This window comes from Ornithodoros turicata, chromosome 1 (genome assembly GCF_037126465.1).
Source record: "Ornithodoros turicata isolate Travis chromosome 1, ASM3712646v1, whole genome shotgun sequence".
Classification (NCBI taxonomy): domain Eukaryota; kingdom Metazoa; phylum Arthropoda; class Arachnida; order Ixodida; family Argasidae; genus Ornithodoros; species Ornithodoros turicata.
This window is the reverse complement of record NC_088201.1, coordinates 30,252,224-30,266,627: the sequence shown is the minus strand read 5'-3', so window position 1 is coordinate 30,266,627 and position 14,404 is coordinate 30,252,224. Positions and strand designations below refer to the sequence as shown.

Here is a 14,404-nt window from a genome sequence, read left to right as displayed (position 1 = left end):
AAGCCGAAAACGTGGAACCCTAGCCATAAGGCACCCCATCGAGAAACACCCCCATGCCGTGTCCTCAATATGACAAAATGTGATGCACTATTGCGTAATGCTATAACAGCAAAGTTGGAAAATTTCAGTGTCTTGCACACCCCTCATGTGTGTATACTACAAATCATATCCAAGTTATCAGTTTTCCTGAAATGCCGGAGGGTGACCCGCTTTGCTCAGTTCTAATGGGCTACCGGATGCATAGACTAAATAAGTGAAAAAATAAATTTTAAAGCATACATGAAGTGCACTATTGTATGTGTTCTCAATAAAGCTTTATTTGTAGGTATACATGTAAACAATGCTCACTTATCACCTGCTTTGAAGGGAGTTTCCTCTTCTCCAGCAGATCAAGCACACACACATGCACACAGGGTCTGTTTTACATTTTCCTGAAGAATTATGGGGTAGCACTAGTGCAACAGGAAATCAGAACGATAACAGACACCAAAGCATGCAGCATGTACAGTGCTGGACAAAAGTTTACGGAACATGCTCCAGTGCATTCCTTCCTCAGAGTGACATGCTAGCAGCGAATGGGACCGTACGAACTGACAGACATGTGCCTAGGTAACCCAGTCACCTGTTTAAAAGTCCATATGGTACCATTCGCTGCTAGCGTCTCACTCTGAGGAAGCAATGCGCCGGGGTGTGTTCCGCAAACTTTTGTCCAGCACTGTACCATTGTGGTCATCATCATTGTGACAGACTGTACATGCACTGAAATTAGGTCAAATGACTATGTTGGAAATAGAATGTATTACGACCACTCTTTTGCACCACACCCACAGCCCCCATCACTGTTGAGCACAAACCTTGCTTGAGGACACTACAACTGTTTCAATTACGTCTGCAAGCTAAGCAAAATACACAAAAGTATTTTGTTGCTCCGCAACAGTTAAATGCCCGCATAAAGAAACTGTCAAATGCTGCCAGAAAAATAAGTCTATTCATGAATACAGGCTTCGTGATTTCAGCACTTCAGAATACATATATATATACCCACGCATACACACATGCACAGAAGATTATTTCAGCTCTCTGCTCTTTACATGCTTCTCATACTTCTCCAGCAAAACTTTCTGATACAAGGCTTGGTTGTTCCAGATCTCTGCTGCGTAGCCATTTAATGGGCTTGCAATGTTTGGCTCTGAAACAACAAGAAAATAACCTTTTGCACCTTGAAAGGTTTTAACCACAAGTTGTGAAATCTCTGTATAAGCTAATTTTTCCTAGTCTTCTTGCAATAACAGATGCCAGTGAAACGACACTACGTAACGCTAGTGAAATAACACTACAGTGAAAACCAGATGGGCCATTATATGCCAAATGATCCAGAGGTGCTGCTCGATCACTCTCCAGAATTTTATGTGAATTTTTTTGGTGGTTCTTTATGACCCAGAAAGTGACAAAACATTGTTGTTTTCTGACGTAATTAAACTTTATGGGATGCAGAGCCCCTCAAAGCCATAGTGCTTGGCGAAAACCTATGTCATTTTGAGCAGATACTACAGTCCACGTAAGGTACGGAGCATGTTAGAAAGCGTCTTAATTAGAGAGTTCTTCTTAAACGTAATTTATTTAACATATTGTTCATTGACTACAAGAAATACATAAATTCTCGAGTCTGAATTATTTCCATAAAACTAAGCAACAATCGAAAGCAAAGCCATACTACTTTTAAATTTGTAATGTAACAGTTCCTGCCTGAACTATCAGTCCAGAGCAATGTAAACAACGAAACAAGAAAATACCCCTCGGTCAACGAGGCTTTCGTGGACTTCGGAGGCGCCAATTTGAAAAAGAAACAAACAAACGTGGTTGGTGGATTCGAAAGATTCGATTCGCCGTTTTGGGCACTGGGATTCGAATTCCCCAATCTCGAATCCCTGCCTAGGATTCACGGATTCGGTTGGCACACCCCTAGTCTTATTCCATAATGGAGAGTTCATTTTACGGTATTTAAGCAATTTTCGTCATCGCACTCGACGCTTGTGGCATGTACGAAATTTGCAAAGTTTGTGCAAGTTTACCGTACGAGTATTTTAAGAAAATTCTGGAATTTTTTTAGCGAATACCGGTCGTATTGTACTTTAACCACAAAAAAACTCACTCGCGCAGGTGCACTGTAAGACGCAGCAAAAAAATCGGAAATTTTTTGACAAAATGCACATTTTTCACTGGAAAACTCTGTGTGAGGAGGTCGGGATAGAAACATGATCAAGGTGTCATTCGATGCACAGCCTTCTTAGTAAGACGTAGTAAAAAATCTCGAAGGTACTTTTTGTCAAACTCAAATAATAAATTTTTAATTGAAGGTAACTTTGCAAACGTGTATGCGTGCTGCCGCGCATCGTAGTGCAAGAACAACTCAGCAGATAAGTCACAAAACACTAAGCAGTCACATTATTGAATGGCAAATAATGATTGCAAAGACATGATTTCCTCCTTTGAGACCCGACGGTTGAGAAGCGAGCGCTCATAAATCTGGCGTTCCAAACATTTAGCCATAACTACCCCATCACAGGCAGGGTCAGCTAGGTTAGTGAACACATATCTATCGCATTTTGCTACACAAGCTTGCACAAAATTCCACATCCCCTGATAGATGATTATATCATCTTGCAGTGACCTACGCATTGCCTAGTGATTACAAAGCAGAGGAATATAGTCAGAGTTGAAGTACGAGGAATGGCTTGCTAAGCTTCGCCAATCGAGAAACATGAGAGATCACCCGTTCACTGGAATGTGAAGTAATCTGTGCAGCAATCTCACAGCGACTGATGGGTTAAAAGGCGTGGTAGGTCCTAGTTACTCCTGTCCCGATTACTCTACTCATGTCAACGACTCAACTGACGGATGCCACCACAGCCTAAAGCAACCATACTGTACCATAAAGCATGAATGGATGCCCTATCTCCATGTCTTTACTTAGCTCTCATTTATTAGCACCGTGAGCTGGCTAAAAGTTTGCAGCATCGTGGTACAAGATGGCCAGAATGATGAGCGCTCACTGCACAACCATTGGGTCTCGAAGGAGGAAAACAAGTATTGCAATCGTCATTTGCTGTCCAATAATGCGACTGCTTAGTGTTTTCTTTCCATCTAGTGTTTTGTGACTTATCTGCTGAGTTGTTCCTGCGCTACGATGCGCCGTAGCACGCATACACGTTCGCGAAATTACCTACCTTCAATTAAAAAATTACTGTTGGAGTTCAACAAAAAGTCCCACTCAGGTTTTTTTTACTCCATCTTGCTAAGAAGACTGTGCATCGAATGACACCTTGATTCCTATCACACCAAATTTTTCGGTCAAATATGTGCATTTTATCGAATTTTCACAAATTTCCCATTTTTTCTTGCGGCTTACAGTGCACTTGCGGGACTGAGTTTCTTTTAGACGATATTAGCCAAAAAATTGAGAGAAAATTTCTGAATTTGATATTAAAAAAAAAATCGTAAACTTACACATACTTTACAAAATTCGTACATGCCACAAACGTCGAGTGTTATGATGAAAATTGCTTAAATGCTGTAAAATGAACTCACCCCTATCGAATAAGATGCATTTTAACATGCTCCATGCCTTACGTGGGCTGTAGTGTCTGCTCAGAACAACATAATTTTTGCCAAGCACTACAGCTTTGAGGGGCTCTGCATCCCCTAAAATTTAATTATGTAAGAAAAGAATAATGTTTTGGTAACGAGAGAATAGATAGGTAGCAAGCGAGCTGGTGGTATAGATCGATAACTTAAAAACCCGAGACAAGGTCTCAGCTATGTTTGAGACCTTGTCTGTGTTGTAGTTTTTTGTCCCCCAGTCTCGGCATTTTAAGTGATGAATGTTTTGTTGCTTTCAGAGTCATACGGAACCACCAAAAAAATTCACATAAAATTCTAGGGGGGTCGAGCAGCACCTCTGGAACATTTGGCATGGAATGGCCCAGATGGACTTTAAGCATCATTGCGAATTAGGCTTATTTTACCTTAGAAAGGAATTAAACATAATTTATTTGTTCCTGTTTTAATTGAAAAAGATAATAAGACTGGTTGTCTTTCGACAAACCCATCCTTGGCTTATCACAGCACTAAGGGCATAACTATCTCAAAAGGAGATTGGCAGAAAGTCGTAACCTATAAATCTACCTGTCTGGCGTACTTTCACCTCAAAACAGCAATAAAATGAGAGTATTCCACGTGTCAGGACATGTGGTATGCAACAATAAAAACCAGCTACCTTCGCTTAGGTTTCAGTTTATGTCTCAAGGTGAGAAAACAGAAGGATCGTAGTTTGAGCAGTTTCAGCATCTGTCATGCATGCACTCACACTTTAAAGGGGCACTAAACTAATATAAGAGCAGTGATGTATCAGGTGGAATAACATCTTTTCCTAAATTATGAATTTCGAGAACGACATTGTAGCGTAGTAATTCCAAAACGAGTTGCGCACTATTTCTTGAACTTGCTCCACCCTCGAAGTTCTCGCAGCAATAGGGTTGACGTCATCTTCACGAGTCGTACGGTTCACCACTCATGTTGCTGCATTTTTGAATAAGTGTTGTTTTCAGAGCCACTATAGACTCCACTCACAGAGGAATGTCCTTCCACAATGTATTATTTGTACATCTTTTCCAGTTGCCTTCACCAACAGAAATGAGATTACTTTATAAGCCGCATTTATTCTCTCCCCGCAGCCGCTGAGCCAGACCAATGTGACAGCAAACAGGCTTGGCAGGTTGTGACAGTAGCGCTACGTTTCAGAGTTCTCCCCCGCGGCTGATCTTGTGGGAGCCCAGGATTGGCTGACGACGCAAAGCGTGATTCGGGGATGAGTCTGCCCAGTTTGCTGTATAAGAGTGACGTTTGCTGATGCATTAGATGAAAGGGAGAGTCGCGCTTATTTCGCTCTTTGACCAGCTTTTTAAATAGTGAAAGCGCTTGGGTTACACAAAGTCTTCCACATATACAGAGTGTCCCAGAAACCGTGCCATTGAATTATAATTAAAAAACTACGCCACCTAGAATCACGTGGTGAACGGCATTTGTTCTTACGAGGTTTTTGCAACCTCCCGATGTGAATGCCATCTAACTTAAGTTTTAGTATGTCAATTTTTACAAACTAAATTCAAAAATTTACCAAGTAAAGGTCGCTTTTTTACCCCACCAATGTTGATGGGGGTGTCGAATTTACTCAAGTTCATGATAAATGACAGGTTCATTGAGGAGCTATCGCATCAGAAAAAATACCTGAACATCATGCTTTTCGGAGCCTCCAGAGCATAGCGCTCGACGACTTTTTGAGCACCTTCGTGCAGAACGACGAAAGGAGGTTGCAAACCCAACCCACACAGCTATAGTAGAAAAGTGACAGTTATTGAAATTGGGAGAGGGAAAGCATGATGCCAGCGAAAGCCAGATGCGACAAGCCATATCTCTACTACCCTTGCGTAGGCCGAGCATAGGAACCTCCTTTCGCTGGGCTGACAACGAAGGCGCACAAATACTCGTCCAGCACTGTGCTCTGGGCGCTCCGAAAAGCATGATGTTCGGCTATTTTTTTCACGATTGAATAGCTCCTCGGTATCCGTGTCAATTATCATGAAGTTGAGTAAATTCGACACACGCTTCAAAAGCGACCCTTACTTGGCAAAATTTCATGTTCAGTTCGTAAAAACTGACATAATAAAACTCAAGTTAGATGGCATTCACATCAGGATGTGGCAAAAACCTAGTAAAAACATATGCCATTGACTGCATGGTTCTAGGTGGCATAGTTTTTATATATATATATATAATTCAATTACACGTTTTCTGGGACACCCTGTATAGGTAGAGTGAAACCCCTGCTTTCACTCTGTGCAGTTTTTTAGACAAATTTAGACAATCACGTTAGTGCCCCTTTAAGCTTTCTCTACAGAACTTGCAAGTGCTATAATTGAAACTTTGGCACCCAGTGACACATGTTTAATAGTGAGTGATATAGATTTTGCTGTGGAAGGAGGCATAAAATTATTATTTTTGTTTCTAATGTTTTTACCATCTCATTCAAAGTACACACCTTTTACTACAATTATTTGCACATAAATGTGCCTGCCAGTTTCTGAGCAGAAGGTATGCTTCATACATCACATTTAGTGTCGTCATAGCAATAATAATTATTATTACCTTTTATTATTATTATTTCATCACGGGAGTGATTGGGAGCAGACACAGTCGCTTTACGAGACTTTTTTCTTTATGCGAGTAGAAATAAGTAAATCTCTCTACTTGAGATACGCTTGTTACAGTCTAAACATATGGCATACAGCGAAATAATTTGTATTCCCTGCCACAACTGGCTGCCATATTTCGTCAAGCTCGATACAACGAAATATTCAGCACAATGAAAGAAATAGTGTTCCCCGTGAATTTCGTTATATCGAGGTTCGACTGTATTGAAATTTTGGAAGGCAATGTTACCCTCAGATGTCTGATAAAGAAGACAAAGTCAGGCTCGAATGGCATACCTATAACAAGTAGACGTGTGTAGCCACACCATGATAAAATGTGATGTAGCCATGTTTTTTTCATTTGCTTAGGGGGTACAAAGAATATTTGTTTACATAGAAGTCCAGAGGCTCACCTCCAAGAAGTGACTGTATGGAAATGAGAATGGTGCGAACATCCAGAAGTGCTGTCCACTTCTCTTTGAGAATGTCAAGGCAGATATTGCCCTGGCTATCTACATTGGGATGGAAGCAAGGTGTGTCAAAGCGAACCTGAGGAGATGCATATGGGTAGGTGCTCGGAAAATCAAGGGTGAGTCGGTACTTTAAGTTCTCGTAGACCTGCAAAATCATGATGACTGTAAAAATTTTGGGAGCACAAAAGCATTTCACTAAAAATCCCACACACTTTGTGCCACAGTTGCATAACACAAGAAAACAATCTTACTGTTCCCGTTGGTCCCTGGATTGTACCAATCCAACGGAATAGGTTATCTCCATCTGGAAATGCAGAGATGCTCTTGTCTCCAGACATCTATTTGAGGAAAAGTTCATAAGATGTACATAAGCAGTTGAGTGTGAGGGTATGAAGACTGAGTTTTCAATGGTGCTTGGAATGCCTGCGCTTATGTTCTTCATTTTTGTGTACCATAAAAGACAATAAGTCATGTTTATACAATCTTGCAATTTTACGACGCGAGAGTAAGGCAGGTATAACATAACTCTGAAATACCCCAAGTGACTCGTTGTCACGTCCTACACATTTCAAAATGTGCATGATGTATAGAATTCCCCCGCATTACCCAGAATACCACTTAAGGTGAGGAAGACCAGCATGCCACAAAACCGCACATTTGGTGGCATGCTTCCAATTTTTTCCAGGCAAAGATGAACATTGATAAACCCAGAGACATGGCCCATAAAATGTGGCATGCAGAGAAATGCAGAGAATACAGTATGCAGCCGTATCCAATCTGCTTACAGCATTTAATAATTGCCTTAATAAGCTTCACGTTCCATCATAAAAGCAGCACAAGAGACGAAAACACGAGAGAACTTCGCAGGACACTTGTTTTTTTCGTCTCTTGTGCAGCTTTTATGATGTACCGCTACCAACTACCCCACATCGCAAGTGTTACTTCATGTTCCATAACAGTAGGACTTTGTTCAAATATATAGGGTTTATTCACACAGCATCATTCATAGGTAAGCATACAGTTGCCAGCAGATTTTCCGCCACAATGTCCTGAGGCACGACCGTCCAGACCTTCACCCTTATTGTATTCACCTTTCTTGTACAGTGTCAATATTTGTGCCTCATCCTAGAAAGTTCCATGGTTTCAACATTAATAGTATTCTGAATAGCACATGGCAGCAAACAAACGGCCAAACTTCATCGGATCTACAGAATGGTGCCGGTCTCGCCCTTTTGAAGCTAGCAGGGTGACATCAGTGAATAAACTCTATATGTTAGGTCATTGCGTAAATAGCCTAGAGCACATCTGCTTCAGATGCAGCAGGTGAGCATAACTGATTATGTGAATACAACAAACCATGAATGAAACATAGATGTCATTTCACTTCAGGCTTTCTCACCTAATCCATGAAGAATACAGAGACACAAACACAGAAAGACGATACACACAATGCCACCTATGGGAATGTCAAGGCTGCCAGCCTCGTTTTGGGGGGCACCTCTGTACTTACGTGGGAACGCTACAGCCACCGAAGGTTGTTTCGGGGATCACTGGAAATCGCCAGCAGGGGCAACGTCATAGGCAGCGCGTCATTTCTCAGTCATGCCCCCCTTCGAAGGTTTTTAGCGATATAAGTTGAGATGAACCAAATAAATCATTGCTGTGTCTAAGAACTTCTGTGTATAGTCTTTCTGGGTCTGTGTCTCTCTGTCTTCTTCACTGATTTACACCAGCTTACCTGCACCCTACCCCTTGTCTCGTTTCTCACCTAATCTCCAACGTAAGCACATGCAGCTAGACGGCACTTTTCAAAGAGGTATACATTCACATTTAAAATGAGTAACAAGAGCAAACACACCGATACTTAGAAAGCACAAAACTAGAATTGCAGCACCAATATTGCAATGTGCAGCTGATGTGAACACTATCGCTAGAACATGCAAAATTTCACTTAAAAACTTTTCCAGAATCTTATCCAATGCAAGAAAATTATGTGCCTCGCCTGCCAATATGATCCAGAATATATTATGAATCATTCCTTAAGAAGATTCATAGTTTTTAACTATTGGACCACTCCATAAAATGGCATGTGCAACTTGTATCTGTGTAAAGAAAATAAACTTGAGCTTGAAGAGATGTGCCCCATCCCATTCACTATCAAATTTGTTTAACTAAGTTTCAGCACCTAAAACAGACACATGTAATGAACATACATATAATGACAGGTAAAATCCTGGAGAGACCTAACACGACACCCTTCCACTCAAAAGTCTGAATTTCGCAGTTTACATAACGTGCATTCCCTGTCATGTGAAGGAAACGGCAAACGCTGTCTAGTAAAATCATGTTTGTCATGTGTAGCTCAATTCGTGTAGAGTAGTGGAAAGAAAAGGAGGAAATGGCTCTGCACCGAACACAACGTACTCACCATCAAAGTCATCAATTCTTGCTGCAGCCTGTAACATAAAAAGCATACCTCATATTAATGTGCGGGTTTTAGATATATTGTGGAGGAGTTGTCGCATTTTTGTAGTTACATTCCTGTATTTGGATTAGTTGCAGTTCCAATCGATAGGTACGTCTTGAACAAATTTCGTGCCGCTCTGCTTCACTAGACACCAAGCCCTACTAAACTGGCGATTAAATTGGAATTCTAATTGCCCATGTGTTATCTTACAACAAACAAGCTAAACTCAATCATAGCTTGTTAGTCAACAGTGGCCAGTCTGTTGATTAGGCTTAGGGGTTAGCTGAAGTCTACTACACAACAATAGTATCAAACAGTACCGTTTGGCTACTGAGTGTCGTCCAGAATCAATCTTCCGTTGTTCATCACTGCTTTTAGAATTACTCCCCACAGACAATGGATCGATATTCTGTGAAGCCATCTTCCAAGAGCGACCACACAGCCGAGTGCCTGCCAAACCACGCTCGGTTCAAAAAATAACGACTGCACCGGAGAGCCAATCACTGATCCAACGACCCAACTGCTAGCACTGCACTGACTGCACTGCTAGCGCTAGTGGCGACTAGCGACTCCTGCGTCAATGATAAATATTTTTCAAATAAGCGAGTAATATAAAGTAATTTCCCTTTTACTTGACCAAAGTACAACGAAGATATGTTTATTCATACTTTTTGCTCTAGTAATTAAACAAAAATGTCTTTGTTCCGTTCGTGACACGTCATTTTCGTTTTGGTAGTAGCGGTATGGCATAGTAGCGGGGGGCTAGGGCGCGATAATCGATAGTTTTTGACTATCAATTGTTCAACTATCGATTTCGATACTATCGCGATAGTTTTTTCGGGCTATCGATAGTATGATAGTATCGTGACATATAGATGGTGCACTTCACCTAGCTTCACATTGTTTGAGCCAAGCCAATCAAGACAATCCAGCACACCTTCTGAATTCTCGTTTCGCTCCTGCAAACTTTCATTATACTTCAGCAATTCCAGCACTTACTATCATGGTTAACTATAGCATTTCCTCGTAGTAATCCGCCAAAACTAGCCAAAAATTCAAAGCAGTTCTAGAGTGTACTAGAACACCTTTCTAGTCTTCTAGTACACTCTAGCAGTTCTTTGGAGCTTCAGCTTTCTGGAGCGGTCCCTACGTGGCGCTCCGCTCTCATCTTCCTCAGTGCCGTGTATGCCCACTGACCTCTATGTATAAATAGAGATGAGTGCGGGTATGAAAATTCGTACCCGCAACCCCACCGCAACCGCGGGGGCACAACCTGCACCCGCAGCAATGTCATTGACTTTACCCACATCCGCACCCGCACACCCCGACGCCTATCCGCATACCCGCCGGTATACCCGCAGCCCAAAATTTCACAGGTGCCTATTAATATTATATACCATGGATGCGGAATAGACGGGTTTACATTTAGCAACATTGATTTTTTTCTGGGAATGAATATGCCCACCAGAAGCGGAACCGGTTAAAACCGGTATGAACCGTTATTGTTTTGCTCCAGAGCGCGGTTTCAACAGTTCGGCATGTTTTCTCAGTTGATCCCTGCTGTTTGGCCTCGGCTGATCGGCTAGCAATATCTGTCGGACAAATTATTCCAACGTTACGGGCTGCTATAGCAGCATGCATTGGACATTAAGGTCCTGGGCCCCACCTGTGTTTGCTGGAATTTGTAAATTATCCTTTCGTGCTTATTCAGTACATGGACTGTCGTACTGGTTATTTTGCACATTATTCTGTCGTGGGTATTTATGATGAAAGGTGGAAGTCACTGAAAAGTCACTGTGTTCCAGCCTCAGAACATAAATTGTCTCATGTGGGTATTTATACTGTTTACAACGGCATGGCCAATTTACCTGTGATAAAACAAAGCAAGCCCCCACCCGGTCTCCTGTGTCCTTTGTTGCACGCATGTCGCTAGTGTTGATTCTTCTCTGTTTACAAATTGCTTGAGTTTTTGGTCTTGGATTTGCTTTCAACAGCGGTTCTGACATTCCGCGGCTCGACATCGCGATGGAACGCACGCGCAGCGCGAGCGCCCGCCCCGCGCTATACGTAATGGTGACGTACCAGGTGACGTCATTATGACGGAATTTGTAGTAGTAGTAGTAGTAGCAGTAGTAGTAGCCATGTCCTATCCCTTTTGAGTCAGGGTGGGCTATGCTCGACTTCTGGTAGAAGGTTCGCCATAGCCTCTGGGACTAAATAAAATACACTAAAAATACACTCATAAAATACACACGGGATAACAGAAAGAAAAGTCTAGTTTAAAATGTTCGTTGCTTCTTCACGGTTTGCGTTCAGGTTCAGGTTCAGGCTCGCTTCATCCCTTTTGTAGCAGGGCAGGTATCCTAATATATAGGGCACCACAAGCGAGAGACTAGACAAAAAAATGTCTAGAAGGGGGGGGGGGGGGGTTGAACGACGGGGTCGTTCGGGAGATGTCGCTGGTTTTCGGGTTTCCAGTGTTCGTTGGTTGATTCTGATGTGCTTGACTTGGCTGCCGGCGAAGGCATGGGCTTCAGGTCTTCATGCTTTCGCTTTCGTCATGGTTTCGGTTTCGGAATCTGGATCTGATGTGGGCGCTGTACTAGTTGATGCGGTAACGTTCTTCGAGTTGGTTGATGTAGGGTTACTGTTTCTCGTTTTCTGTTGTGTGGCTTTCTCCCAAGTCAGTAGAAGGCGTTTCGTTTTCAGGATGATCTCCTCGCTGGTTGGGTGGAAGCCGAGGAGGGGCGCGGTCGGTTTCGAAGAGGTGGTCGTATGGAGTGCCGGGCATCTTAGCAAGATATGTTCGATATCCTCTTCTTCTCCCGTATCGCATAGGATGCATATCGGGGGATCCTTTCCAAAAAGTTCGGAAAGCCTCTTCCTCGTTAGTAGTGAACCCGTTCGGGCCTGAAATAGTAGTCCACTGGCTCTGTCTCCTTTGTAGAATTTCTCTGGGGCTGGTGCCAGCTTGTTTGCCGCGTACTTGCTCATACTCTTCTTTTTTGTTACAGTTGAGTGCCATATGTCTTCTTCTATGAGGTTCATTTCCCTTTTTATTTTTTTGTTCCATTCGTATTCGTTTTTGGTCAGATGCCTGTTGGTGTCTTTGCTGTAGATGCGGTCAATGTGATTGATCCTTTTTATCCAATTAGTGCGGACGTTCGTGTACCGGAGGTAGCGAAATATTCTTGTTATAAGTGTGTCATTGGGCCTGTGGACTAGCCTACCTAGGTATCGGCTCTTCGATCGTGCTTCCCGGAACAAATACGTTGACCAGCCTAACTCTCCCTGGATGGCCGGATTTGGTGTAGCAAAGGAGCCATGGAGAATCCACCTCCCAATCTCTCGTTGTTGTCGTTCCAGTTGTTTCATTGTATCGTAGGTGAAGCAGACGACATCGTTGGCATACGTGGCCGCCGGCACGGCAATGGTCTTCCATAGTAGTTTGCCGACCTCGTATGGTTGGTAGGAGTGACGCGATAGATGCCAAATTTGGCCTTTCTTTTGGTTGATTTTGCGGATGATGTTTAGCTCGTGTTGGTGTAAGTAGTCCCTTCTGTTTTCTATCGTTACACCTAGGTAGGTGTACGAATCGGTGGACTCCAGCTCGAAATTTTGGAGGTGAAATGTTGGCACGGTAGGTGATGCAGCGAATTTCATTATTTTTGATTTCTCTTGGCTAAAGCGAATGCCTTCGGCGTTTCCCATATTCGAGCACAGGCTTAGAAGGTCCTGCATATCTTCTGCGGTGTTCGTAATCAGGATGATGTCGTCCGCGAAGGCTAGGGTCGTTACGCACGTGCTCTCTCTGCTTCCGTCTGTTTTTTGGGAGTGTAGGTACATCCCTTTCTTGGTAGAGTCCAACTCGAAGAGGAGGTCGTTAATGAAAAATATTAAATAATGTTGGGGACAGGGGGCAGCCTTGTCGTAGGCCGACTAGGGAGCCTCCATGTGCGTCCCCTTTTCAGGGAGGCGACAACTCCGTCGTCTGCTACGAGCGCCGCCATCTTGACTCCCACATCGCATTGGGCGTCAGCGGTGGGTTTGCGTTTTTCTCGATTTTTCGCGACAGGAAGAGGGTAAAAGCGGAATGAGGGATAGTGGCAATGCAAAACTGTCATATATACTAGTAGAGCTGGCCATGGGTTGTAAAATATGTTGTTAATGCTTTGTAACGTTTGTCTAAACACATCACTGCACCTGCACACGCAGTCGTGTCTCGACCAACGATTTACAATAGTAAGCATGGGAATGTGTATAGACAACAAAAATATGTTAATTGCAAGCAGATTTTATTACAGCATCTCATTTGAATAGGATAGAATAGAAATAGAAAGAAAAAAATGCAAACGTAGGTCGCACTGGTGCCGTTTTACTTGAAAACGACGTTGTTTTAGCGACATGCTCCTGTCGCCAGTGCACCCTCAATCGCAGTTGTACAAATTTGTCCACGATCACATGATATAGTTCTTCTTTGTGTTGGGTCACAAGCCGGAAGATTATTGTCCACGTTATTATGAATAAAAGTCGACACAGTCTTGAAAGGTGACTGCATCGCATAAATGCGTTTCGAAGCAGATATCGCACTGAATGCCTCTTCACATTGTACGCTGCACGCTGCCCGAAATATACCGAAGATTCATTGCACATGGTACGTGTTCACGAAGCTCCATGAGCTTGTTGTGGCTTTCCGGAGATTTAACGTAATTTAATTTAATTTAATTTAACGTAAATAACCACTGAGCAACCAGAATACACCGTACACACCGCACGCTGCAAAGGTGCTTGCTTACCTCGCACACGTACGAGCTCCTTGTTGGTTCCCATTCTGCTCTCTTTACTTGCGCGAGCCAAACCTCTTTCCGCTTTTTTGATGCTGGGAAGCGATACAAACGCGCACGTTTCCGAGAGTGATTGGCACACTTGGGCACACAGCACCATGGAATTTTGCTGCACGACGTATATCATGCGAGTAATGCGCATTGCAGATCTCCACGCACGCTGCTCTTCGTCCACCAACCGAATGTATTTGCTCAATCAAATAGGAACTACTCAAACAAGAGCGAGCTGGTTCGTGACCTAGCTCTTGAGCCGACAGACCAACGACCTCATACCAACAATACGGAGATGAACTGAGCATTAGAGAAAAGAAAGAAGGAGCATATTCATGCGTAAAGTGCAATGCAAAAGAACTGTGACCCGAACGTGGTACA

General features: G+C 42.9%; 1 protein-coding gene across 1 annotated transcript; it reads right to left on the bottom strand.

Annotated features, from left to right (window-relative positions):
• Nucleotides 1-285: 285 nt before the first annotated feature.
• LOC135377840 (ubiquitin-conjugating enzyme E2 C-like) lies at nucleotides 286-9,733 on the bottom strand. Its single transcript, XM_064610548.1, has 5 exons — nucleotides 9,509-9,733; nucleotides 9,150-9,177; nucleotides 6,973-7,059; nucleotides 6,662-6,866; nucleotides 286-1,189 (listed from the first exon to the last, which is right to left on the bottom strand). The coding sequence occupies exons 1-5, from the start codon at nucleotides 9,607-9,609 to the stop codon at nucleotides 1,068-1,070; spliced, it is 543 nt and encodes a 180-aa protein (XP_064466618.1). The 5' UTR covers nucleotides 9,610-9,733; the 3' UTR covers nucleotides 286-1,067.
• Between the last annotated feature and the right edge of the window lie 4,671 nt (nucleotides 9,734-14,404).

Excerpts from the sequence above, each read along its gene's own strand:
- LOC135377840 (XM_064610548.1), bottom strand. The coding sequence starts at position 9,609 with ATGGCTTCACAGAATATCGATCCATTGTCTGTGGGGAGTAATTCTAAA. Across the intron at positions 9,178-9,508 it reads CGACACTCAGTAGCCAAACG|GCTGCAGCAAGAATTGATGA; the intron begins GTACTGTTTGAT and ends TTTATGTTACAG. Across the intron at positions 6,867-6,972 it reads TCCAGGGACCAACGGGAACA|GTCTACGAGAACTTAAAGTA; the intron begins GTAAGATTGTTT and ends ATGATTTTGCAG.